Below are 27,516 nucleotides of genomic sequence, written 5' to 3'. Positions count from 1 at the left end.
TATCAAAAGTCTGGAGTTTTGAGATCTTAGAGAGCGTGATGGGTTGTAGTGTTGTAGAAGCTCTGTTATGTAGGTAGGGGCTAAACCGTTTAAGGCTTTATAAGTAATTAAAAGAACTTTAAAGTCAATACGATACTTAATGGGTAACCAGTGAAGGCTTGATAACATTGGGGTTATGTGATCATATTTTCTGGACCTAGTTAGAACTCTGGCAGCTGCATTCTGAACTAACTGTAGTTTGTTCATTGATGATGCAGGACAACCACTAAGCCGTGCATTACAGTAGTCAAGTTTTGAGGTCACAAATGCATGAATAAGCTTCTCTGCATCAGCAACACATAAAATATTTCGTAATTTGGCAACATTTCTAAGGTGGAAGAAGGCTGTTTTTGTGACATTTGAGATGTGATTTTTAAATGACAGGTTGCTGTCTAATATAAAGCCTAGGTCTTTAACTGTATTTGTTGGAGTAACAGTGCAGCCTTCAACTTGCAGGCTATAATCCGAAATATTCTGCGCACGTGTCTTTGGTCCGATAAGTAATATTTCTGTTTTATTAGAATTTAAAAGAAGGAAATTACAAGTCATCCAATGTTTTATATCTTTGATGAACTCTGCCAATTTGGATAGTTGGAAGGAATCATCTGGTCTTGATGAGATATATAGCTGAGTATCATCTGCATAACAGTGGAAGCTAATTCCATGTTTTCTAATAATGTTTCCAAGGGGCAGCATGTATATGGAGAATAGCAAGGGTCCTAAAACTGATCCCTGAGGTAATCCATAATTTACTTACATTAGATTTGATGATTCCCCATTTAAATGGACAAATTGATGTCTGTCTGATAAGTAAGATCTGAACCATTGTAGTGCCTGTCCCTGAATACCGGTATAATTGTGTAAGCGATCTAGAAGTATTTTATCGTCTGCAGTATCGCACGCAGCACTAAGGTAAAGCAGGAATAGGAGTGAGATGTTACCTTGATCTAATGCTATAAGCAGGTCGTTTGTAATTTTAACGAACTCAGTTTCAGTGCTATGATGCGTTCTAAAGCCTAACTGAAAATTTTCGTGTATGTCATTATTTTGTAAGAAAGAGCACAACTGAGTGGACACTACTTTTTCTAGTATTTTAGACAGGTAAGGGAGATTTGAAATCGGTCTATAGTTTCTTAGTTCATTGGGGTCTAAGTTTGGTTTCTTGATAAAAGGCTTAATGACGTCCATCTTAAAGGGTCCTGGGACATGGCCTAGATTAATTGACGAGTTGATAATGTTATAAATGGGCTCAATTGCAACGGGTAATAACTCTTTTAATAATTTAGTTGGTATGGGGTCTAATAAGCAAGTTGTAGGTTTAGATGTTGCAATAAGTTTAATTAAATCTTCCTGTTTTATAGGTGAAAAACACTGTAGGCTTTCTTTTGGGGCGATGGTTGGTACTAATTCATAGGACAGACTTGGAGGTTGAGTTTTTACTATTTTGTCTCGTATGTAAAAAAAATCATGAATTCATTGCTACCAAGGTGCGGCTGAATAATCAGGTCAGGCGATGTCTGTTTATTTGTTAATTTAGCAACTGTACTAAATAAAAACCTTGGATTGTTTTTGTTAGTTTCTATGAGGTTAGGGAGGTGATCAGCCTTTGCTGCTTTGAGTGCCTTTTTATAACAGTTTGCACTCTCTTTCCACGCAATTTTAAAGACCTCTAATTGGGTTTGTTTCCATTTGCGCTCCAGTTTACGTGTTTCTCTTTTAAGAGCGCGAGTGGTGCTATTGTACCATGGTGCTATGTTTTTCTCATTAATATTTTTTGACTTCATAGGTGCGACAGCTTCTAATGTATTAGAGAAAATAGTTACCAATTTGCTGGTCATGTCATCGAGCGATTCTGTATTTATTGGTATGGTTATTATAGGAGTCAGATCTGGCAAGCTCTTTGCGAAACTATCTTTAGTAGTCGAGGTAATTGTTCTACCCTGCCGATAACGAGTTAAGCGGCTGATTTCTGCAGTTCGCTGTGTACATGTTATAAGATAGTGATCAGTGACAACGTCGCTTTGAGGTATACTATCTATATTGGTTAGATCGGCTCCGTGAGATATAATCAAGTCTAGTGTATGATTAAATCGATGAGTGGGTCCATTGATGTGTTGTGTTACTCCAAAAGAGTGTAGTAGCTCTGTAAACGCCACTGCTACCTTTCTTGGGGACGATGAAGTAGGGGCTGTAAAAGCCCAAAGAAATCTCTGCCAGAGGGACAGGCTCGATCGCTCCCTTCGCCAGAAGTACGGGAGCATTCTGGCCTCTGAGGTGAACAGAATGCCCCGAAACTTGGACGGGCGCCTGGCAAACTGGATCGCATAGCCGAGACGGATTGTCCTCACTGTAATTTGCACTGCCGCCCATTGGAGACAGGAAGGTGAGTGTAACAGAGCCTGGACAGTCCGCGGCATTGCTGCGATGGGTTAACGTCCATGGGAACCCCCATATCACCTTCGCCACTCGCTGCTGCAGACGGCTTGGCAGCCGCCGCGGAACAGGAGGCAAATGATGTTGTGTCCAAAAAGAACACAGCCAACCGTGACCACAAAACCTTGAAAGACATGTCTCGCAGTGCGGACATGCCGTATCCACGAACGCTACTTCAGCATGCTGGTGACCAAGGCCGGACTTACCATTGGCCTTGACTGGGCACCAGCCCAGGGGCCCCGCCCTTCAGGGGGCCCGCCTGCTCTCGTTCATTTGATTTGTTTAGTTATATGCCAGTCATTTTATTTTTCATTTAAACTTTGTGCATTGGCCTACCAAGGTTCCATAGCACTGCCTTATGTAAGGAATGATGTCGTTTAATTGGCTAAACGTTCCGTCAGTCATGTTGGCGTTTCCTGGTTGGTTATTTGTGGATTCTATCCATCATGTTTACCTCAGTTGAAACCTGTCTGCTCATTAAGACGCTTGTTCTAATGGCTGACAAGCGCAATCGCAGTGCGGCGCTTAATGAAAACCAAAAACCGAGAGACAAGAACGCGAAAGAACAGCATTTAGAAAATAATGATTCTTTATACCCATGGCACCACACCTTGATCTTTAGGCAGAGAATCCAGAGCATACCTGTCACCATCTCCCGCCAGGCCGCCACCCTCCGGTTTTATTTCTTCTTTGAAACTCGCGGACCGACGGGAGCCGGAACGCGTTCACTGGGTGGCTCTGTGGCTTGAGCCGCTGCCCATTTGCCCTCACAGGCTGGCGCCCTTTGGTAGACGAAGTAGAGTAGAGAGGATTCACATCCCCGCGAAAAACTTTCTCTGAATACACCGCTATATGATTCCACTCCGCGTTATCCATTTGACGCTCGCTCCTCACAGTCTGTGTCCGCTCACTGAACACGACAGATCGGTTCATCGACAGGTAGATGCAGTAGAGTCTACTAGCTGTTGTTACACTTTCTTTGCTTTTACAAAAAACGTGTTATGAAAAGTGTTGTGTTCTGCAGACATCTCTGAATAAAAACTGGTAATATAGAGTTTATTTCTAATATTTCCCGTTCTGTGACCATAAGCGGTTCTTGTAAATAATATGCAAACACTGTTAAATCCATCCATGTAAATAAAAAATGAAAACATTCTGCCAACTAATAAACAAAGTTAAAACAACCGAACTACGGGACGCGTGAAGGGACAAACTGCTCGTGCTTTTTCAAACTGCGTTTAGATAGTTATTTCATGTCTGACGTTGAGATCTCTGGCAAAATGTAAATGCTAAATTAAGATGATACCTTGCAGATATACCATTCATGGATTCATGGCCTGTGAGCTGCATTAAACTGTCTCTTAGATTTACATTTAAGAATTTGACATTAAAATGATGTTATGTTAGTCATAAAGTAATTAAAAGATTTAAAACGATTTATAACAGAGGGGTGCCATATTTGCCCTGCACAACCTCAGTTAACTAGACATTACAAAACTATGGACCCATCTCATTATTATGAAACTATTTAAGCCATAATAAGACGTTTCATCTCATTATATGAATACAATTTTAATGTGCATTTCAAACTCATAGATCTGTCATATGCTTTACTGATGGAATTGCAATAGAATACTAATATATTTTTAACACTTTACACCGTTGCATTTGTTAACATTAGTTAAGCATTAGATTACATGTCTGCATTTGTTAATCTTTATTTTCAGTATTTACTAATATTTTTAAAAACATTGAACATGCACCATGAACTAACATGAACAATTGTATTTGGCATTAACTAACAATAAACAAGATTAATAAATGCTGACTGTATTGTTCATTGTTGGTTTCATGTTAATGCAGGGATCTCAAGATCCTCCAGAAATACAGGCAAAACACACATTTGTTCCTTTTTAGTAGTTTTCTTATTATGAATCAATAAATTTAATTTTAATATACATAATGGTAGGGCTGTATGATTATGTCAAAAACTGTAGTCCCCTTGATATTGTAATGTTGATTATTAATGTTGATTGGATTTTACATTTAAGTATGTTTGAAACTTCCTACACGCTATAAATGCACCACTTGTGGCCCCCACTGTCAAAACAAGCATTATAAACGTGTAAACCAATGAACAAGTGTCATTGTTGGTCATTGGAGAAAAAAACATTTACTAATGCTAACAGACATATGATTTTAAATAGTACGGGGGCCCCGAAAACAACTCAAGCCCAGGGGCCCCCATCCTCCTAAGTCTGGCCCTGCTGGTGACCCAAACATGTGTTGCAGGTATCGTGCCTGTCAGACTCGAGGACGAGGTGGTCACATCCAAGATTACAGATTAATTTGCTCTAATAGACACCTTCGGCTCGCTACGGAAACGCCCAGGAAATCGCACACACCAGGACGAATCTGCTGCTCTGCGTCATAGAATCCAGTAGATAATCAGGAGATAATGCACTCAGCATTTCACCTTAGCAGGTTCCAAAGAACAAAAGGTGAATGAATGGGCACGCCATCTTCCTTTTATACCTGTATGTACAGGGCTGAGACTGGCATACCATGCCATTCGCCAACTTCATTGGCCTTTTAAAAGTACAATCAGAGCTGATAGGTTCTCAAGATCAAACCCCATTCTGTCAGTTTGACACAACGTTGAGAGACCGACAGAAAGGGAAAGACATTTTTTCACAGCCTTCTTTGCTCATATTCACCAAAGGTGCCAGTATTAGTGGAGGGAACTGTACATTCTTTGGTGAGTCAATTTTCCAAACAATGCCTAACAACACCCTTATAGCTGTTATAAATCTTTGTGAACCAAGGCTTCTTGGGGCTTAATGCTTTTTTGTTCACTTGGAAATCTGTTTTGGCAACACATAAAATGGGTCTAATGTTAACTTGTTGCCTTTACTGTAGTCATGATCAGACATGGTAGTACAGCCCCACAGCCCCTATGAAATAAGTTGATTCTTATTTCATAGAAAAATAAGAGGATTCCATTTTGGCATTTTTTAAATGATGTGTACCTTTTAGCCCAACACGTCACTTTTTCAATTAATAGTGTGAGAGTTACAATTTGCGAAAAAGTAGAGAAATTTTCCTCTGCCATCAACAGATACCTGAGCTAAAGGCTGAAATGATTCTCAAAGTGAACAGTATGATGAAGAATGTGTACCTTAAATGCATGTTAAAAGCAATAAAAGCATCTATAGAATTCATAAATGTAGATAATAATATAAGGGATTTACATCAGCAGCTTATTAAACATTGTGACATTACTTTTCATATTACAATCAAATAGAAACACGTTTATTTTGCATACAAAGGTTTTTAATTTGCTGATGGAAACAGTCAGTGGAGGAAAAATGGGATCTTTCCTCTCTCAGAGTTAAAACAGCAGTGTTAAATTGATTAAAAAATGGACTCAGAAGCTGAATTAGTATTAGAAAGAACAACGATTCTCAGCATCAACCAAATATCTTCTTTAAGAATGAGAAAATGCTGGTCTTTTAGACTTTGCACATTGCATCTTCATCAACTTTTGAACTTGGCCTGTACCAGCTACAGATGCCGTCACTGTCCCTCAGACAGGCGTACCCCAGAGAGTCAGGAGAGTTGGTTTCCCACATACATTCTTTCTTAGATTGGGGACAACAAGGACTGCCAGAACATGTAGAGATCTGTGGAGATGACAGTTTGAGGTGAGTTTGAGCTGACGTACAGTTTGACATTGACATGAGTTTTGTGTTTGACTACTGTAAAAGGAATAGTTCACCAAGACCATATATATTCAGTTATGTTTTCTTCATCCTTATGTTGCTCCAAGAGATGCAAAGTACAATTTAGAGACTGAAAGCCTCTAAATGATGACAGAAATGTTATCTTTGGGTGAACTTTCTGTTTTAATAAAGCAAAATGCACTTTCTTTAATGGAGGCTTGCATGGCAGAGGTTGGCTAATTCTTGAAACTATGCCATTTTGGTAGAAAATTGTGAATACAAAAGTAAAATTTTGCAAGGTTTTGTATGCTGTATATCATTACCGTGCAGTCACAGCCCATCTTATATGTTTGTTTGAAGTTTTCTTGTTCCGTTAAGGAGAGAAGATCCCATTGCTCGACAAGGCCACACATCATTGACCTGATCCCATCTTTAAACCGGTATCCTTTAAATAAAAAGAAAAAAGAAAGAAAGAAATTGGAAATGGGAAATTCGCTGTAAAGTTTTTAATCTGTTTGACAAATCAGCATTTGACAACTTTTGATATCATAAATTACGCACAGTGAGTAAATGGAATTTCGAATGAGAAAAATGTGGGCGTGGCTTGTGTTTTAAACTCAAATTATTGGATATAAAAACAGGCGTTGCTTTATATTTTTAAATGGAACTGGCAGCAGACTGTCTCTGCCCAAGCCGCTAACACGTCATTGAATGGATAGCCACTAGAGGGCAGAAGTGCATTTTCAGATTTTAATTAAGATTATTAGGGCACATAATTTTAAAAGAGAATGACCCACATGATGAGATATTTATAATGAAACACTGCGATTTCAACATAAATTATTTCAATCAAAGTATATTTAATTTAGATGTACTGTATACAGTGAGGGAAATAAGTATTTGATCCCCTGCTGATTTTGTAAGTTTGCCTACTTACAAAAAATGAAGGGTCTATAATTTTTATGGTGGGTTTATTTTAACTGATAGACACAGAATATTAAAAAAAATCAGGGGAAAAAATGTTATATAAAGGTTATAAATTGATTTGCATTTCAGTCAGTGAAATAAGTATTTGATCCCCTACCAACCAGCAAGAATTCTGGCTCCACAGATTGGTTATGTGTCATGAACGTGGGTGGTGAGGACACGGAGACAATGACAGAGGACCCAAGTGCAGACAGCGGGTAAGGGGTTAACAAGACATTTAATAAAATATAAATACAAAACAAAGACCCACGTGGGGGTAACAAAACAAAACACAAGGGTATAAAACATGACACCAAGGACTAACTACACCTAACCAGACTAAGACAACACTTGAATTAAATACAAAATAACTAAACTACACTGACAAGACAGGAACTCACCACATATGACACACACACGACAGATGAACCAGCACGAGACAGAAGACACAAGGGCATTATAAAGGGGATAAATCAAGAGGGACAGGTGTGAGACATGAACTAATAACAAACAATAACGAGGAGACGAAAGGGCGGGAAAGAGACGCCACACCGGAGAGTGGAAGACCAACAGGGACAAAACGTCACTCTCCACATAAAACAAGAGGTTCTATCATGGTTCTGCCACTAGGTCAAGAAAGCAAGACAAGGTGGGGCAGAACCATGACATTATGTGCCTATATGGACACAGATTAGTCCTGTCACTTTATAGAAAGTACTCCTAAATCAGCTTGTTATGTATATAAAAGATGCCTGCCAACAGAATCTGTATCTTCCATTTCAACCTCTCCACACCATGGTCCAGACCAAATAGGTTTAAAGGATGTCAGGGGCAAGATTGGAGACCTGCACAAACCTTGAATAGGCTACAGACAGAAGCTTGGTGAGAAGGAGACAACTGTTGGTGCGATTATTTGGAAATAGAAGAAATACAAATTAACTATCCATTGCCCTTGGTCTGGAGCTCCCTGCAAGATTTCCCCAATGGGGTAAAGATGATCATGAGAAAGGTTAAAGATCAGCCCAGAACTACACGGAAGAAGCTTTCAAGACAGTTGGGACCACAGTTAGCAAGCAAACCATTGGTAACACGCTATGCCACAATAGATTGAAATCCTGAAGCACCCGCAAGGTCCTCCTGCCCAAGAAGACCCGTCTGGCTCGTCTGAAGTTTGACAATGAACATCAAAATGATTCAGAAAAGGCTTTGGAGAAAGTGCTGTGAGACTAAAATTGACCCCTGTTTTTTGAGGGAGAGAAAAGCTGACTATGACCCCAAGAAAAACCCTCCCTACAGAGAAGCACAGTGTTGGAAACATTATGCTTTAGGGCTTTTTCTCTGCTACGGGTACAGGATGACTTCACCGCATTGAGGGGCTGAGGGACGGGCCAGTATACCTTAAAATCTTGGACGAGAACCTCCTCCCCTTAACTAGATCACTGAAGATGGGTCGTGGATGTGGCTTTAACATGACAAAGACCCAAAACATATTGCCAAGACAACCAAAGAGTGGCTTAAGGAGAAGCACATTAAATGTCCTAGCCAGTCTCTAGACCCTTGTCCTATAGAACATCTGTGAAGGAGGCTAAAACTCCAATTTGCTGAGCGACAGCCAAGAACCCTTAAAGATTGATAGAGTAGTGGACTAAATGTATCCTGACACATGTGCAAACCTGGTGACCAACTATCAGAAATGTCTTACATCTGTGCTTGCCAGCAAGGGTTTCTCCCCCAAGTACAAAGTTATGTTTTTCTCGGGGATCAAATCCTTATTTCACTGACTGAGCTGCAAATCAATTTATAACCTTTATATAACATTTTTTCCCCAGATTTTTTTTATATATTCTGTCTCTATCAGTTAAAATAAACCTACCATAAAATTATAGACCATTCATTTCTTTGTAAGCAGGCAAACTTACAAAATCAGTAGGGGATCAAATAATTATTTCCCTCACTGTATATTCATATACTTTGACTCGCAAATCTAATAAATAAAATAATAAAACAAAAGAAATTAAGAATTGACAGGTTTTTTATGGTATATTTAGATTCAATGTGAGACGGCAGAGGTGTACCTGAAAGCACGTATCGCCCCTGATCCAGTGTGATGCCACACATTGTTTGTGGATCTGTGTAGATGTATTGAATTCGGCTTGCATTGTTAGAACCTTTCAATACCTGAAAAAGGAATTTTCATTATAATTTGTATTGGTAGTATTTTATTGTGAATATTCTGCAAACTTGAAATTTGTGATACTCTTTCTTTTTTCTTTTTCAAGATAAATATTCTGTAGATGAAAGACTAACATTATCTTCCATTAAAATTAATTGATTCTGATTCATTTGAGAAATGTGGATGATTGAAAGTGCAAGTAGATTAGCTCACCTTGATTATTTTGATTTTATATCGAAATAAGTTGTTTTGATCGTTAACAGGAAGTCTGTTTCCGGTTGCGTCAGCTAAAATCACTGTTGGAAAATAAAGTTGCATAAATGTTAGAAATGTTGTTTTGTATAAACATCCTGAACATGACTATTCAGCACTGTGGCATTTTCACACACTCACTAATATATTGTTAATATAAAATATTTATTTATTATTGTCCCCTAACAACATTCAACAGTGGACATTGTTGTTTGTTTCTGAATCATAAACACTTCCAGCAGATAATGTAAATAGTACTTTTACACTTGCTTGATTGGAAATGAAAAAATTGTATTAAAAATTGCTCGTGGTTTTATAGATAAATTACAAATCAACTGAAATACAGCGTTTCCTTCAGCTAAATGTGTTCTACAGTTTACAAAATTTCATACAAAAATTATATTGGAAAAGATATTAGATTTGACGTACCCATTTCAGAAGTGCAGAATTGATGTTGAGGGTGAGGTGGGGCACAGCGGCAGCTCTCTGCTGTCTGTATATTCAGCCCTACAGACAAGAAGATCAGCACAACACCCAACATTGTGACGCCCATCATGTGCAGCAGAAGTCAAATGATACTTTCTAAGGATTAGGTCTGATTTACAGGCTGTGATAGACTGTCTCCTCTCTCGATGGAAGTGGATGCATTTTATAGTTCACATGTCTGAGGGATGGATCTGCCCCTCCTACCAAACAAACCCCTCCCACATTTTTATGTGTTGATGAATTAGTCCTGCATATTAAAAGATAACATACTAGAATACAATTATGTACAGTGCCATGTGTTGTGAAGTATAAAACAGTCTGTAATTTATTGCAGTTTGGTGCATTTTTTATTCTTTGTTGAATAACATTAACATTAGTATTTATATGGGAATATACCAGGAAAGTTAGAATCCTGTTTGTCTGGGACACTGGTGTGGGTGTGTGGGATTTTAAGTCAGGTGTGTGGAGTCAATTCCTACAACAGTGAGAATAATCTATTCTTTATTTTTAAATCAAATTGAACTTCACTGTAAAAAAACTGTAATTTTACAGAATTTTACAAAACTAATGCAAGTCAATGGGTACCAACATTTTTTTGCCATTAACATTCTCAAAATATCCCCTGCAGAAGAAAGAAAGACAAACAAGTTTGAAATAAAAAGTAAATTATTTTGATTTGTATTTGGTTAACTATCCATTTAACTTACTTTAGTAATGAATACGTTATAATCGATCTGTTAAGTACAATTTGCAGCTTTCTAAAAAAGTTAAATGTGTATACTAAAAATCCAATCTACTGTATTATAAACCTAAATAACCTATAAATTAAAAATCTGTAAGCAGTTAATTGAAACGTAGTTACGTGACCTATGAAACATTAAATCCTACTCTGCAGTTCATTCTTTTCTGAATCATCATATCATGATTATGTTTTTTTCAGTGGCACTTCCTTCTCTCCATTGAGCACACACACCCGTCATACGCAGGTGTGTAAAGTACTTGAGTAATTATACTTGATTTTCTGTATTATTTTTGTAGGAGGGTGTGAATTATGGTAAAGGTTTCGTAAGATTTGAAACACAAAGAATTTAGTCAGATCCAACAAGCCACGCCCACGGGTCAGACTCGAAACACCAAGGATTTAGTGAGTGCCATATCGTGTACACGAAGTCGGGCACGGTAAGCACCCTAGCTCACTACACATTGGGACACTGATAACTTATTTTTCTGTGACGTGACAACTGTTTCTTATCAACAACAGGCAGAACCGACATCTCTGACCTTAGTTTTTAAATATTGGTTAAAGTACATCATGAAAAACACTTTAATTATTTTGTTACATATCAGTGCATAAATGTAATATTAATATTACATTTAAATGTTAAGCACATTGTGTTCACTGCAATACATAAAATAAGCGTTCTACTGTGCTTCATTTAGTTTAAGTTTGATCGTTCGATTTTGGTTAGACGGCTTCAAAAATTGTGGCTTGATTTTCAGTAAGGGAACATATGCTGCGTCCCAATTCTCCTACTTACACTATGCCCTTAAAGTATGTACTGTTTTTGTTATGGGAAAGTATGTCCATTTTAGTGCGCAACAAAACAAGATGCACGCACTGGGACTAACGTGAAACGGAAGTGGCTTCTGTTCCCTAGACGACACTGTGATTGTTAACAGTCACAATTGTCATGAATTGAGGCGTGAAAGAAGAGAACCCAATTGCAGGCAGCAGTGAAGGGGTTAACAAAAACAAGACTTTATTTATTAACAGAAACAAAACACCCTCAATGGGGAAAACGGAACTCAGAAATATATAAAACAAAAGACTTCCCACGTGGGGGCAAAACGAAAACAAGAATAGCAAAACTAAACTGAAGGACTCGACCAAACGTTTTAAATCAAAACACAACAGGGTAGACCATAAGACTCACGTAACAAGGGCAAGGCTGGGAACAGGAACACTGGACAAGGTACAAGGCACATAAACTGTACACATGCATACACAACGTAATCCACGAACACAAGACAAAGAAACAAGAGGGTATTTATAGGGAGAGACAAACGAGAGATAATGACACAGGGCAGGTGTGGGTAATAAAACACTCAGGGAAAGATAACAAGGAAACGAGAGGAGTGGTGCAAATGACAAGACACTGGATAGAACGTATATTATTGTCAAAAGGACAATAATATGTTTCTCTCCACACATAACCAAAGGCTTTGTCATGACTCTGCTACAGGACCAAGAAAAACATGACTAAATGAAGCAGAGCCATGACACACAATAATCAAAATACAGCCCTTCTTTGCATTTAAGTATTTATTTATTCAACATTTCATTTGGAATGTTTACTGTATACTTACATTTATTAATTCAGTGACGCATCACTTATTTAATTTTATTAATGCAGTGTAGCGTCACTAAACTCGCGGTGAGTTTATTTATTAATTTTATTTAATAAATTTATTATTAAATTTTCACCGAAAACAGTAGACCATCCATGTACATTAATAATACTCATTTCAGCATACTATGATTTGGGAAATAATATTCTAATTTTTAATACTCTTTAGGACAGATAGTATGCGAATTGGGACGCAGCTAGTGGGAGCATCAATGTTCACTGGTTTTTGAGTTGCATTGTGGGAATTTTAAGGGAACAAACGTTTTAGTGCACTGGAAGACATTTGCAAATGGGACAGCCCTTAAAATGGCAGACTCTCTGATCAGTGCCCGGACTACTGAACAAGAGGGCTGATTTCGTAGTGCATAGGTCTTCAACCCTGTTCCTGGGGACCCAATGTCCTGCAAATTTTGTTTTCAAACTGCTTCAGAATACCTGACTTGTAATTTTCAGGTGATCCTGAAGAGCTTGATTAGCAGGTTCGGGTGTGTTTGATTAGGGCTGGAGCTAAACCAGGGGTGCCTTCCAGTCCAAATTGTTACGCAGTGTCTATTTACACTTGAGGACAAATAGCCGGTCTTGTTGGCAGAGACTATTGGCACTAGCTCCGCCCACCAATATGTGATTGGAATAGAGTAAGGCCCTGTCCCAAATGGCGCACTCAGGTCTTGTGGACCTCCTCAGAGTCCACACTTGGTGACGTCAGGAAGTGCAGACCTATAGGGCACAAGTCCACAATGGTACATGGGAGTACATTTTGGGACAGACTTGAGGTCATCACGCCGGAAAGAGCAAGCGGTGCTTTCTAATCACTCTCGCGGTACTTTGTTGTCATACGCTGATCAGTCTGCGCAGCGCCACGTGAAGTCGACCACACTTGTCCCATTGTTGTTATTTGGGACAGGAGCTGCCAGTTTTTATAGTTCTGTATTTCATATGTTGATATGCCATTATGCAATAGATACTTACTGTATGTTTGTAATGCAACTGCTTCTGTATATTTATTTATTTGAATACTTAATGTGCATATACAGTATGTTGTTATTTAATATTTCTCTATAATACAGAAGCTGTGTTGTTCAGCTTTACAGAGCCCAGAGACTACTGGATATAAATCTACAACAAAACATGGCTTATTACCTTGAGTAAGAAAATGCACTGCATTAAATGAAGGGGGTAGAGCTTTCTCATACGTAGCACCTAAACTCTTGAATAGCCTCCCCGATACTATTCGAGGGTCAGACACACTCTCCCAATTTAAATCTAGATTAAAGACACATCTTTTCAGCCAAGCATTCACTAACACATAGCTAATGAACAGCAGCTACGCTAATTATTCTCTTTCTGCCCTCGCCTCGGGATGCCCATCCCGAGGTAGGGAGAGATTCCGCCAGGCCCAGATGAACGTCATATGCCCATCCACAACTAGAGATTACGCCAGCTACATCGGAAAATCCCGTGCCATCCTCCTGCGAGAGCCTGTGGACTGACTGACCATGCCAGCTCCATCCAAGGCAATTCCATCACCACCCAAGAAAAAGGCGACCATCTGGCCGGCCCAGCTCAGACAATTCCATCCCCAACCGAGAGCAAAGACGGACTACCTGTCACATAAATGCTAAATTTACAATACTTGGTATTTAATGCTAAACTTACATCACATGACAGCAGTTTGAAGTTATGGCTGCACTCAGTGACTTTGATTGGAGGTAGCTGGGTGGGTGTTGTAGGGAGTGGGGGGGCTTGTTGGTTGTGGTTTGGGGCGTTTCATTTGTTGGGACTGTTTGGGTCTGGTTGGTCTTGTTTTGTGGTCGATGTCGGATAACAGAGGAATAAAGTTAATTATGCCATTACTACTTTTCCCTGGTTGTTCCTCTGTTGTCTGTTGTTGATCGCGGAATGGGACCGGGTTGGACCTGCACGGTTTCGGCGGATGGGGCTTCCTGGGTCGCGGCTCGTGGGCTCTCCCTGTTCTTCGTGGACGTTGCTCGGTGGCTTTGGTCGGGGTCACTGATTGCAGCTATGACACGTCAGAGGAGATCTGGCCCTCCCGGCTGAGCCTGGTTTCTCCCGAGGTTTTTTTTCCCTCCATTATTCATCATTGGAGTTTGGGTTCCTCGCCACAGCAGAGCAGTGCAGTGTTGGCTTGCTCACCGGGAGACTGCATTTATTTATTTATTCATTTATTTATTAGATATTAGATATTATTTATTATAATGATCTTGCTTGGTCTATAAACACCATGCACTGTGCTGTGTTTTACCTTTCTGTGTTTTTCTTATTTGCTCCTGTAAAGCTGCTTTGGAACAATGCACATTGTGAAAAGTGCTATATACTGTAAATAAAATTGAATTGAATTGAAATGTTTTTATTCTTGAATAGCTGGCTTAATAGAAAATAAATAATCAATAATGTGAATGAGAAATTAATTTTGAATTTTATCAAAACATACATTTAAAAATGTATCCGTCATGTTTATACGTATATGTCTGACATACACGACACTCCTCCCATCCATTCTGTGATTGGGCTTTCGCAAGGACTTCTGGGCTGTAAGTTGTGTGGAGCCTGCTGCAGTGTAGGCTTCGCCGAAGACCGCATCAAGGGCAGAAAGCGGTCGCTGATGAGCACACTTCAGAGCATAAAAATGACAAATGGGACACCCTACGGCCTCGTAGACTTGGCGAGCATGCGCAATTTAAGTCCACAAGATCACAAGTCCACATGATGAGTGCCATTTGGGACAGGGCCAAAGTTTAAGAACAATGCCATTTTAAACAGCAACTCCAGTGGCATAAGGAGTCTGTATAGCTTTGACACTGGAGACCAGCACTGAAAACGCTCTTTTACCTTTTCCTATCACATTACAGATCATAAAGGCATTTGTTTTCAATAAAATTGATTTAAGACTTAAAATTCATTTTTATTCATAAAGTTGCTTGTACACACCAGGACAAAAATTGCATGCGCTTATCGTCAGCGTTTTTTGAGACATTTTTGGCTTTCATACCCAAACGATTTTCACTGGCGATGAGAAGAGAGAACGTGCAAATTCACTCCCTTACACAGTTGGCGCACTTAATGAAAAACAGAAATACCCTGGTACACAAGGTGGCGCTGCGCAACTTTATGCTTCTGACACTCGCTTGTCACACAGAAGAAGAATTCATCTTGCTTCCTCTTCGTAAACTGTGTGCTCGGCAAGACCGTTTTGTGCTTGAGCGCCACCAAGTTGTGTTTTACTGTAACTTCAGCAGCTCCAGGCACATGAACAAAAGCAGCAATCTTATTAATCGGTCAGTTTTTAATGCGGCTGGTCAAACAAAAAAAAATCGAGCCCGAGGCTGTTTTGCTGAATGCTTTTACGGCTGCCGTTTTGTGCGTCGGTGTGCACACTCACATTGGTGCCTAAGGAAAGCCAGAGTGTCAAAAACGCACTAATTTTAACACGTCAACAACGCGTTCTCGACGCACGTAGAATACGTGTTGTTTGCGCGTAGAGTACGTGTAGTTTACATGTGAAAAATCGACGAGTAAACAACGTTCTCGACGCGTTGTTGACGTGTTAAAATTCACACGTTTTTGACCCTCATGGCTTTCCATACGTGCCCTTTGTTTAATCACGAGGCGTTGACCGTCAATGATAAATGCGTGCAATTATCGTTCTGGTGTGGACAAGCCTTTAAGGCTTTAGGGTAAGGTTTGGGGTAGGGCTTTAATATCTCAATAAGTTCCCATAAATTTAATCATTTTTATAAATATAATGATTTACACTCTGTTATTATTGCATAATGTTTAATGCACAACAATACTGATGTGCAAATAGTAACATTATATGCCACTATTTATAACTACCGGTGAAGTAAACATCAGAGATGCTTTGCTACAAGCTGCACCTGTAGGAACTACACTAACTATGGTGATGCAGATCGTCTTCCAAGATGGTATTCCTTGGAGCATCCACATTGATGGAACCCTTCTGCATCGTCAGCAGGGATCTCAGGGTCTCAGGTGTTACGCCCCTTAACCTGAACACCTCGCCTGAGTGAGGCAGCGAAGACTGACTAGCCTTCACCTGCAGAAGGATTCCAACTGTGGGCTCTCTTCAGCCACAGCCATCTTGAGCTGGACTCGGCTGCTGCAGCTATGTCCCTGGTGGCTTTCTTCAGCTGTTTAGGCTCCAGGCCCACCCTTTGGAGGAAGTAGCGCACCGATTTTGCTGGGAACCCTCGGCAGCCAACTTCAATAGGGTAGCTGGTTGCATGCCACCCCTTTACAACAGCTTTGTCGACCAGGTCTTGGTTCTTGGCTTTTTTCCGTTGGTGGGACGTGGCTAGCCTCTCTTCCCAGGGCACCGTGAGCTCAGCAATTATGATGGTTTTCGTGCTCCTGGACAGCAGGAACATATCTGTTCGGAGGGAGGTCACTGCCACATCCTGTGGGAAGACAAGCTTCATCTTCAGGTCCACTCTCAACTCCCAGTCGGAGGCTCGTTGCAAAGAAGAGGGTGGGTTCTTGGCCACCGTGGACGGATGGACCTGCTTGTTATTGGCTTCGACTCGCTGCTGTTCCACCCATTTGGCGATTTCAATGAGGACCTTGTCATGCCTCCATCTGTACTGCCCTTCTGCCAATGCCTTTGGACAAATGGTCAGGATGTGATTCAGTGTACAGGAAGCTGCTCCACATTGATTGCAAGATGGGTCTTCCTTTCCTCCCCAGGGCCCATATTCTTAAAGCTTCTTAGAATCCTCTAATAAAGCTTCTAATTTAGTTTAAAAACTTCTACGTAGGAGTCTTAGCTTAAAATCGATTCAGGACCAATCTGAGAGCAACTCTGAGCAAGGAAAAGACTAAAACTTTTATCTTAGTGAGGATGCGGGGCTGACCCCTTTGCTGTGTATGACACAGTCTTTTAAAGACTGTGATTGGTTGGTTGGCCAAGAAGGAAAAAAGAGCGCTTTTAAGTATAGGGTCATTAGTTCGAAATTGCACATGTCTTTTTTTCTGTTTTACCGTACGCACAGGCACACACACACGCACACACTATATATACAGTATATATATTCTTTATTTTTATTTTTTTATTTACCATGCTGTTAATATCAACTTATTTGATAGAAAATGAACAGTGACACAATAAGTTTCCGTAAGTGCTGTAATTGTTTGTGTGATTACTATAGAAGGTTGTGACAGAACCAAATCATTTCTGCTGCACCGCTGCATTTCTCCAGTTGCTAAATACAGTATGTTAATGTAGTGATTTCTTCTATTTCTGGAGATGTCTTGGAGATGTTAGCGTGTCTCTAATATGATCGGTCACAAACATGAACCCTGCACGATCTAATGTGTTGTGTCTTATTAACTCACTGTCATTCAATTCAATGTAATTTTATTTTATAGCGCTTTTGCAATTTGCATTGCATCAAAGCAGCTATACAAGAAAACCAAAACCAAGATAATCAAAAGTTGAACACACACACACACAAAAAACAATACAAATAAAAAATCTGATAAACCTTAACAGTATGGAAATTGTCATGCATTGCAATACATTTCTTCTCACTTTTCGTGTTTCGTCCATTTTCTCTGCTGCTAAAGAAACTCTTAAGTCTCTTAAAAGTCCTTCTCGCTACCCCTAAAATGTTTGACCTTAAGAGCTCTTTTAAGGGTTAAGACGCTTTATGAATAAATTTTTTCTTTACTAGGATATTTTCTATAATTTTAAGGGGAAAGGGGCCCACATTTCTAAGAATTTTCTTAGAATTTGTCACTAGGAGCAATTCTTTGCGCAAAGATTTTTCATGAATACGGGCCCAGATCTTTGTGTTTTTTTGGTATTGGCAGTCACCGAGCGCAGGAGAAAGCTCAACCTCCCTTGGTCGATCTTCCACGACAGTGGTCGCTCCTGTGCCTGGTCCCACTGCGTCCATCGGCCCTGAGAGGCAAGTCCTAACGCTTTCACATGTCACTCTTTGCACCACGAGGCCTCTTCTGGCTCTGGCATCAGCCCTGTTCCACCTCTTCTCACTGTAGTGTCCAAGGCCCAGGCGTCCCTGGCATACCATGTCCACGATTTCCTGGTGTTTCCAGTGGGATTCTGCTTCCATCACGGCTCGCTGGGGCTTCCATTTTATCCCACATTTGATGGTCATGCTTGCGCGTCTTACTTTCACGTCTTCAGACGAGAGGAGTGTACTGACTGCCCTTGCCTTGGCAGCTTTAAACTCCTCGACTATCGATGAGACTGGCAAGGGAAGCTTGGAGGTCTTACTGTACAGGTTGATTGCACTGAATGATGGGGGACTCCCAGCCGTTTCCGCAAGAACTTGCTGCACAGTCTTTCCATTCCTTCCACCTGAGACACAGGAAAGTCGTAAAGTAGGAAGGGCCATTGCAGCCAGGGTATGATGCCATACTAAAAGCACCAGACTTTAAATCTCCCGAGCAGTTGGCTGTGCTCGATTGCATTGAGCCAGGTGTTCAGCTGGGCCTTGGTATTAGTGAGATTGCCGCTGTCCTTTAGGGAGCTATCATACTGCCTTCCGAGGCACCGGATCCTTTGCTCTTGGATTGTTGGGATCTCAGAGCCTTGGATGTTGAAGATGTGTCCTGTTAGGTTCCCCTTCAAAATACTGAGACTCCTTGACTTTTCTGATTTAAACTGCAGGCGTGACCATATTGCCATCTTTTCCAGTGCGCTCAAGATCCACTGTGTCCCCTGTATAGATGTAGTCATCACCGTCACGTCATCCATGAAAGCTCGACAAGCGGGGTGTCTCGTGCTGTCGTCTACTTTTGGGCCTCTGCACTGCATTCATTCATAGCCGCTATGAACAGGGCCACAGAAATCGTGCATCCTTCCATAATGCCCTTCTCGAGCCTTTGCCATTTGGTGGTGACACTTCCCACGGTGAACCTCATCTGCAGCGCATCCATGTGTGCCATTACAAGCTCAACTACCTCTGATGGAACTCGGTAGTGATCCAATGCCTTTCGGATCAGCTGGTGTAGCAATACACAGCTGGTGTACCAATAGCATCTAACTACTATTTCTATTTAATCCAAAGAAAATACAGCTATTTTCAGTTAGTGTAAATAGTATATCGCTAAGAAAAGTTAGTGTAAACAGAACCTACTGCTATTTAAACCTAGTGTAAATAGCATCTGTCGCCATTTACACATAGTGCAAATAGCCGCTGCCAAATTTTTATGCCCTTCCCCTGCAAACGTCCCTCAGTTTATACATAGGTTTTTTCTGGGACTTTGTTTTAAACAAAAAGGCTTTATCTACAAAGTCAAATGGAATGTTCAAACTTTAAAGCACAATATCTCAAAACTCAGAATGCAGATAGAACCTTTTCACTTCAAGGCGACGAAATATAGACAGAGGTGGACGAAGTACACAACTTCCATACTTGAGTGAAAGTACAGGTACTACTGGTCAAATATTACTCCACTACAAGTAAAAGTTGTAAAGACAGATTCTTACTTAAGTAAAAGTACAGAAGTACGTGCTTTTAAAAGTACTCAAGTATTAAAAGTAAATTTCCTTTATGTCAGTTGTGCATTGTTTTATTGTCGTATACCTTATGCCCCTGAAGCAACGTATTGAATACACTGAGTAGCTCACAGTATCAGTTGTATTAACACTTACGTACATTTAGTCATTTAGCAGACGCTTTTATCCAAAGTGACTTACAGATGAGGGAAACAATGGAAGCAATTGGAACAACATGACAACAATAAGCATAAGTGCAAAAGTGTAACAAAAGAAAATTGGTCTCACATAGCCTATCACAGTGTACAGAGCTAAGTATTAAAGGAGTAGTTCACTTCAAAATTTGCCCCCATTGACTTTCCATAGTCATTTTTATTTCTACTATGGAAAGTCAATGGGGGCAAATTTTGCAGTGAGCAACTCCTTTAAGAGCTTTATATGTTTAGCACATATATGTTTAGTTTAGACATAATCCATTTAGCCTAATTATCCTCATTAGCCCCTAGGCCTATATGTATTTATGAGCAGTGTTCTTTTATTTTGTATATTCCCTTTACCAGTTTTAGCAGCAATTTACCAGTAAGTAGTAAGGTTCTTGTAAATAGTAAAGTGTAGAAGCCATGTGTTTGTTGGATTTATTACCATTTGTATTACCATAATTTAACTACAAACATAAACTATAGCTAGTATAATGAAACTATGGTATGTTTAGTTGCTGTGGTTTTACTAAAGATTATTAATTGGAGTATGGTTCCTATATATAGAAAATGGTAAATTTGTGGATACTGTGGTTTTACTGCAAATACCATCCCTGCTGAAAAAAACAATGAATTTTTGAATTAGAATGAGATTTTTTAATTAAATTCCTCTTTGTAGTGTGTTTTGGGTTTTATTCCAATAGGATTTACCATCCCTTCAATAGAATCCATAACATACAAGTACACAACAAGTATCCATAGCACAATTCCCATTATAACCATTAAATCCATTACATTTTATGTTGTATTTTGGGCAGGGTTCTATTTTTTTTATTTCAACAGGAATACTTCAACTATAGTTACTTCAGTAAAAACATCATTCATTTTCCAAATCGCTTTAAATGATATAGAAGCAGATCAGAAGTTAACACACACGCGTAGCTCAAGGTGTGTGTGATGCTTATTTATCGTTTAGCCGTTATGCCGATCATTTGCATGACAATGTTTCTACGATCTTTGACTGATTGTAACCCACAGATGATTACATCACACTTTAACATGTGCCTTTTTCGTCTTTTATTGTTCTATTTGCCTTTTTAGAGAGCTATCAATGGTGTAGCAGCGCTTACGTTTACATTTGTTTAGCGGGGAAGATCCCAGAGTTGCCAGATTTGCGTAAAAAAATCGGACAAATGGCCATTCAAAGCTTGACGGAAAACCGCAAGCTTAGAAAAACTGAAATACAATAAAAGGTCCTGGCAGATCGCAAGCCAGATAAATTGCGCGCACAGGAAACCCCGCTGCATAGAAACCATTTTCTACTTTTGGACCTTTTTATAAATGTAGTGGAGTAAAAAGTATGATATTTGTCTTTCAAATGTAGTGAAGTTAAAGTACAAGTACTCAGGTAAATTTACTTCGTTACTGTCCACCTCTGAATATAGACAAATGACTATCTGTGTTATTGCCTGTGCCTTGACAATTCAATTATTCCTTTGAGTGATATAACATCAAACTCCAGATGCATTGTAATAAGGTTTAGCTGAATCATTACACAGATTAAATGTGATGTATTGTGTGTGACATAATTAAATGTTTTTAATCCACAGGACAACATCCATCTCTGGCTACTGGAAGTCAAACATAGGCTCTGCTATGCTGAAGCAGGTGGCCATGACTGACAAGTTTGATAAAAATCTTCCCTATATCATTTTATATACTAAGGCCTTTAAAGACTTATTAATTTTTTGTTATACACTAATAGAGTTTGTTAATATAATTGATCATACATTTGAAGTCATTTTTTTGTGGTTATAATTTTGAATATTGTTTAATGAGTTTAGTTGGCAGAGCATGCTGATACCAGCACAAAGGTCACGAGTTCAGTTCCTTGGTACTGTGCCTTTTTTAGCAAACATTGACAGGAGCCGAATACAGTTGGCTTTCTGGACTCATTCATTATGTCTCTTTACTTGTCATGGTTTTAAGTCTATAATCACTCAGTCAGAACTTTAGCTTCTTATGGACCAGAATAAATCAGGAAAAGTACTCCAGTCGAACACGCTGGGGCCAGTTGCAAATAGCTGAAATACAATGCCAGCCAATCAAATTGAAGCATTTCAGCCGCCTGCTAAAGATTGCTGATGATGTCACAGCCAATCAGTTTTCCACATCTTTATGTTCGCTTGGATGTGGGTTCGAATCCTTCTGTAAACCACTCTGAAACATTGTTTTACAGTAATTTGTGCGTTATGACATTTAAGCATAAAATGTAGAAATAATGACAATACATTAGTATTAAAATGATTTAAAATGAATAAAATGAACATTTTATCAACTTTAACACTAAATGTTTAATTACATTTAACATTATCAACATTACTTCGTAACAATAAATGGGTAATTGCAATGTAAATTTTTATGTTTTGACAAAATAGTCTTAATGTCAGTGTAGAAAGTTTTGTGTCATCGTTTTCATCACCATGTTACTATCCTTTAGGATTTTTTTGTAAAATTGACTAAATGTAAATTACTTAACTTATTAAACGTAGGTAAATGGCACCAAATGTGCATACATTTGTGAAGAGTATTTGTATCTAAACTCCAATTACAGTGTAATAGCACTACAAAGGTAAGAAACAATTGTACAATGACATTTGTGTAGTTATTACATTTATAATTCAAATGTATTTTACATCAGGTTGAATATTTTGCCATATATTTATAAAGATAAAAAACAGTACAAGATAAATCAGTGTTTCTTAGTAGTTTTTATTGTTTTAACACTTTCAGGCAGAACAAACACAAGCAAAATATATTTACATGGGGAAATTTCTCATTTACTTTTTTCTGAAACCCATTTCTGTCTTTCCATGTTGTAAAATTGAGACTTCTGAAACTTTCCATCTCATCTCCTTCTCCATACCATGCTCTCTGTAAATGGAAAAGACCTTAGGCAGATCAGAGACTTTCTATCAGCTCAGGCTGAGGAGGTAAACGCCACAGTGACAGTCTTCATGGGGTTGCTCACAGGAGGAGAGCCTGGCCACAGACCCATGGATTCCAGCTCGGTCTTCATCCAGATCCTCTTGTTGATGAGAACACTTCCACTGATGTATGTCATGATCGTATCCAGGAAGCTGTGGAGCAGGAGCTCTGGGAAGAGTTGTGCCTGGGTGTGATTGAAAATTTGAACAAACAAAAAGTATAGCCACTGATATTAAATATGGTAATTCTGTCCACTGTCTGTCACAAAGGTGGTGGGCTGCACACTGAAGAAGCAGGAGCAGAGGAACATGGTTCTGAAAGCACAAAAACAATAACTAAAGCTGTTCTAAACAAAGTAAAACAAAAACAAAAACTACAAATTTACCATGCAATGCCTCAGCTTTGTGTGGGACGCTATGGGATGAGGTCTCTGAAGTGTATAAAAATTATAAAAAAAAAAAAAAAAATTCACAATTCCAAAAAGAAATGATTCAACAAAACATTCTTACCATCTTTGTTACATTCTGCAAAAGAAAGTGTCCTGCTAGCTCAAGAGATACTGCTCTCTGCTGAAGAGACGCATTGTAAAAGAGGTGATTGAATTATCGTTTTAAAAACATGCATTCATAATCTGTGTATCCATAAACTTGACATTAAAACCACACCTGTGGCTGAAACGCTTTTCATTGTTTGTGTAGAAGCCGATGGTTCCTGCACAAGAAACATCAGCTCTTTAGGAAGGGGCTCAGGCGTTTTCAGAGCTGGTGCTTTAAAAAGGAAGACAAAAAACAAAGAAAACAAAATATTACCAAGTTATATGGAAGAAAATTATTTGATCAGAGAGGCGGAAATGCAATGTCTTTACCATCCACAGGAGACAGATGCAGTTCCTTTATAGTGCCAGTCAGTGGTTTTAAAAGAACAGTAGATGGTTCTGCAAGACAAAATCTTAAGACTCTTAAGAGATCTGCTTACTCAAATAGAATGAATGAAAAGGATGCATTATGCCTTCTCAAAGAATGTCAAACTTTACAAACTAAACAGGGAACGCAAAACATTTAAATGCAAGAACATGCAAATCTTGTATTAATAAACAAAAATATTTATAAGTTTACAGCAAAAATGAGCACTTACCCAGAACGGGGATTTATCAGTTCATCGTGGTGCGGGAATCAATTCATAGCCCCTTGAACAGTTAGTATCATGCCAACATCACACAGATTTGTTAGTGACACACAGCCAACACAGACACATTAAGACAAAAATAATTCATATCGAGTTGACATTTCATAACATAATTCATCAATACAACAGTGGTGAGTCTAAAATGTTCAAAAAGCCTGTTGCCGTTTCCATGGAGTGTTTCACTTCAGCAGCTGAGGACACTGATGAAGATTGTGCTGGCGCTAACAAAAAGTAAAGGAACATTTATTAAATATCTCAACTAATTTAATAGAAGGTGTCATTTAAGAAAAGAAAAAAAACACTTACATTGCACCAGTAGGGTTAGAGGGGGTGATGTTCAGCACTTCACTCTCCAGCTCAGCATCTTCATCCATCTCTGTATGGTTGACAAAGAGTCACCACAATTTTATGCTGCATTTGGATTTTTTTTCTAATGTAACTGTGCTATACAAAGAATAAAGTACATACGGTATACTTATTGACAATTGTAAAGATTCTCTTCTGAAGGGCAAATGAGGGAAAATAAACAACTGACCTGTGGGCTCAGATGTGGCACTTGAGGCAGGCACACGCGTACGGGCATACTGCTGCTGCTTCAACAGGTATTGTTGCAGTTTATACATCCACGTCCCTCGGACACATTTTGCCCCCATTATAAAGGAAGCGTAACCATCAGCTCTGCTGTCCCAAATCTCCCTCCATGTACTCTTGGCACGAGCGCCGAAACCAAGCAGCTGGTCTTTCTCCGATGAGGCCACTGGTGCAGCTGGAGTTTTAGAAACAGCTTAGAAGAGACTGGATTTCCTCAAAGCTGTGGGCGTACTTCACAAAAGAGACTAGGCTGCTCTTGCTGTGCCGCTCAGTCATTGTAACTCCTGCAGCCTCTTCCTGCTGAAGGTTCTTTATCAGGTAGATGGTGTACCCCACATCATTTTCAAGGAGCCACCGGAAGGACTTCCCCTTGTATTTTCCAAACTGCAGGATGTACTCCAAAAACGTATTTTTGGTCTGATGCATCACCTCCTCTTTGACGGACCACATTCAGAGCATTTTGTCCGACAAGCTCCTCCTTAATTGGTGCCGACTTGTCCAGCAAAGATGGGTTGTTTTTTTATCGCCCTGGCCTGGTCAGTTGGATCCTGCAGAAGATATCCCAGCGGTCCCTTACAGAACGTGACTTTAACCCTTCCAGGAAAAAAAAAAAACTTTCTGCATGACGACCTGTTAGACACAAAGGGCAGTTTTTAAAATTTAAAGATTAACATTTGCATTCTTAAGTTTAACTAAAAGATGACAATCACGTGGGTTTTCATATATGCAGTACAAATAGTGTTGTGAACTTGTAAAATATTGGAATGCTTATTGCAACACATTTCAGAAAAAAAAACTATTCATTCGTAAACATTAAAAAAAAAAAAAAAATACAACCAATGATGTCCCTTACGAAAATTAACCATGGTTTTATAGCAGTTAAAACAAAAAAATGTTTACTGTAGTAAAACCATGATTACCACAGAATAACCATGGTTTTAAAAAACTGTGACACCATTGATACTGTAGTAAAACCGTGGTTTTGCCAATAGTTACAAATACACGAAGAAAATAAGGTTTCTACCCTTTTACAAAAACAATAAAAACAAACATTATTAAGGGTTATATTAAGGAAAACCTTTTTTTATTTAAGGTTGCAAAAAAGGTAACTTAACGTCCAATAACTCCCTCAGCAAACACCCAAATCTATACGTGAACAAAAATTACAAAACAACTGAAATGTACAAGCATAAACATGAATTATGGTCATGTTCATTCATACGTTAGCGTGCAAATGACCCAGCGATGTGTGCTTACCGGAGTTTTTGACAAAAACGACTCGTGTAAAAATCAGCACACGCGTATCGCTAAACAAGCGGAGGTTGTGAAAAAACGTTCCTTTGATCGATGAGACGAAAAAGCGCTGAATGAAACGAGCAAAGTTCTGAGCGTGTCTCGTCTTTCAGACGCGGAAGCAATATTATCCGACTGCAATATCGGAGGCTTCAAATCTCCCGGCGGTGCAAGACGCGGAAGTGCGCCACAGAGCGTCAGTGGCCAAAATAATATTGCATCCGTAGTGTTTTAGCACTACCATTGAAAATGAATGGGAAACGGTTTAGGGCCGTTTAGCTAAGCAATCCTCGGCTCCCGCGCGAAGCACACAGTAAACTTTCACGACCCGGGCAAGAACTCAGGTCTCCGATGTGGAAGAGTCACTCGGTCCACTGAGTCACAAGGGGTCTGCAGAACCCAGATGATGAGGCAGACACAGCAGTACTTGAGACGATGTTTAAGAAGCTCCAGGCAAAAAAATATAAATCCACAAAGTCAAGAGTAATTCCAAAAGGTAAATCCACAAGGTAAGTAGGTACAACAAAAAGCCTCGAAAAAAATCCAGTAATAAACACTAACCCCGAAACAGAGCTCCAAAAACCAGATAATCCAGCGGGCACAATAAAATGTCCAAAGCTTCCCATAGACTGTGTGCTAACGTTAAAACTTAGAGCGAAGAAACAGAGGAGATCTAAGGGTTTAAATACATACAGGGAGAACGAGGCACAGGTGCAAACAATAACAGAAAACAAGGGATGAAACAAAAAAGGCACAATGGGGGCCTCTAGTGGCCAAAAACCGGAAACAACCGGCCGAATGCTGACAGTAAACTGCCCTATACACAGCAATGATGCAAATATATACTACAAATACTGTTTCCCTACTGAATTATAGTTGAAATTGCAAATGTGAGCTAAAGCAGGTTATTTTCCTCAAACCTCTGAGTTGAATCAGAGCTTGGGGTTATGACCGTATTCTTGTGTCCTGCAGATATAAGATGTGTGTGGACACATGTGCAGAGGTCTTTGGAGGTCTGGACTTCTGTGTGGTTAAAGCCATACATGGAAAGAATGAAAAGGAGGTGAGGTGAGAGCAGATGATATTGTTTTGTTTTTTAATAGACATCATTGAGAGCTGCTAACAAAATGACTTTCTGTTCAGCTTTTCAAACCGGTAAACTGCTGAAATCGAATATTAGAAGGTTAATATTAACACCACATGCAATAAACTGAAAACATTTGTCACAGGAAATAAACATGATGTTGTCTCAGTACACAGACAAGTGGTAACATTTAATTAA

At 39.4% G+C, this 27,516-nt stretch overlaps 1 protein-coding gene and 1 long non-coding RNA gene across 5 annotated transcripts; both read right to left on the bottom strand.

Annotated features, from left to right (window-relative positions):
* Positions 1-5,788: 5,788 nt before the first annotated feature.
* On the bottom strand, positions 5,789-10,191 carry LOC130571055 (metalloproteinase inhibitor 3-like). Its single transcript, XM_057361735.1, has 5 exons — positions 10,015-10,191; positions 9,547-9,629; positions 9,236-9,338; positions 6,518-6,639; positions 5,789-6,155 (listed from the first exon to the last, which is right to left on the bottom strand). Exons 1-5 carry the CDS (start codon positions 10,139-10,141, stop codon positions 5,985-5,987), a joined length of 606 nt encoding a protein of 201 aa, XP_057217718.1. The 5' UTR covers positions 10,142-10,191; the 3' UTR covers positions 5,789-5,984.
* Positions 10,192-22,937: 12,746 nt separating this feature from the next.
* On the bottom strand, positions 22,938-26,963 carry LOC130571058 (uncharacterized). Of its 4 annotated transcripts, none has more exons than XR_008965043.1 (8): positions 26,199-26,963; positions 24,886-25,571; positions 24,657-24,726; positions 24,300-24,571; positions 24,031-24,099; positions 23,831-23,932; positions 23,675-23,734; positions 22,938-23,479 (listed from the first exon to the last, which is right to left on the bottom strand). It is a non-coding gene; the product is annotated as an uncharacterized LOC130571058 (long non-coding RNA). The 4 variants fall into 4 exon arrangements; XR_008965044.1 differs by having other exon boundaries at positions 22,938-23,349; XR_008965045.1 differs by having other exon boundaries at positions 23,675-23,731.
* Between the last annotated feature and the right edge of the window lie 553 nt (positions 26,964-27,516).

The sequence above is a fragment of the Triplophysa rosa genome, linkage group LG20 (assembly GCF_024868665.1).
Source record: "Triplophysa rosa linkage group LG20, Trosa_1v2, whole genome shotgun sequence".
Lineage (NCBI taxonomy): Eukaryota > Metazoa > Chordata > Actinopteri > Cypriniformes > Nemacheilidae > Triplophysa > Triplophysa rosa.
Note: the sequence above shows the minus strand (reverse complement) of the source record. Positions and strands in the feature narration are given on the sequence as shown.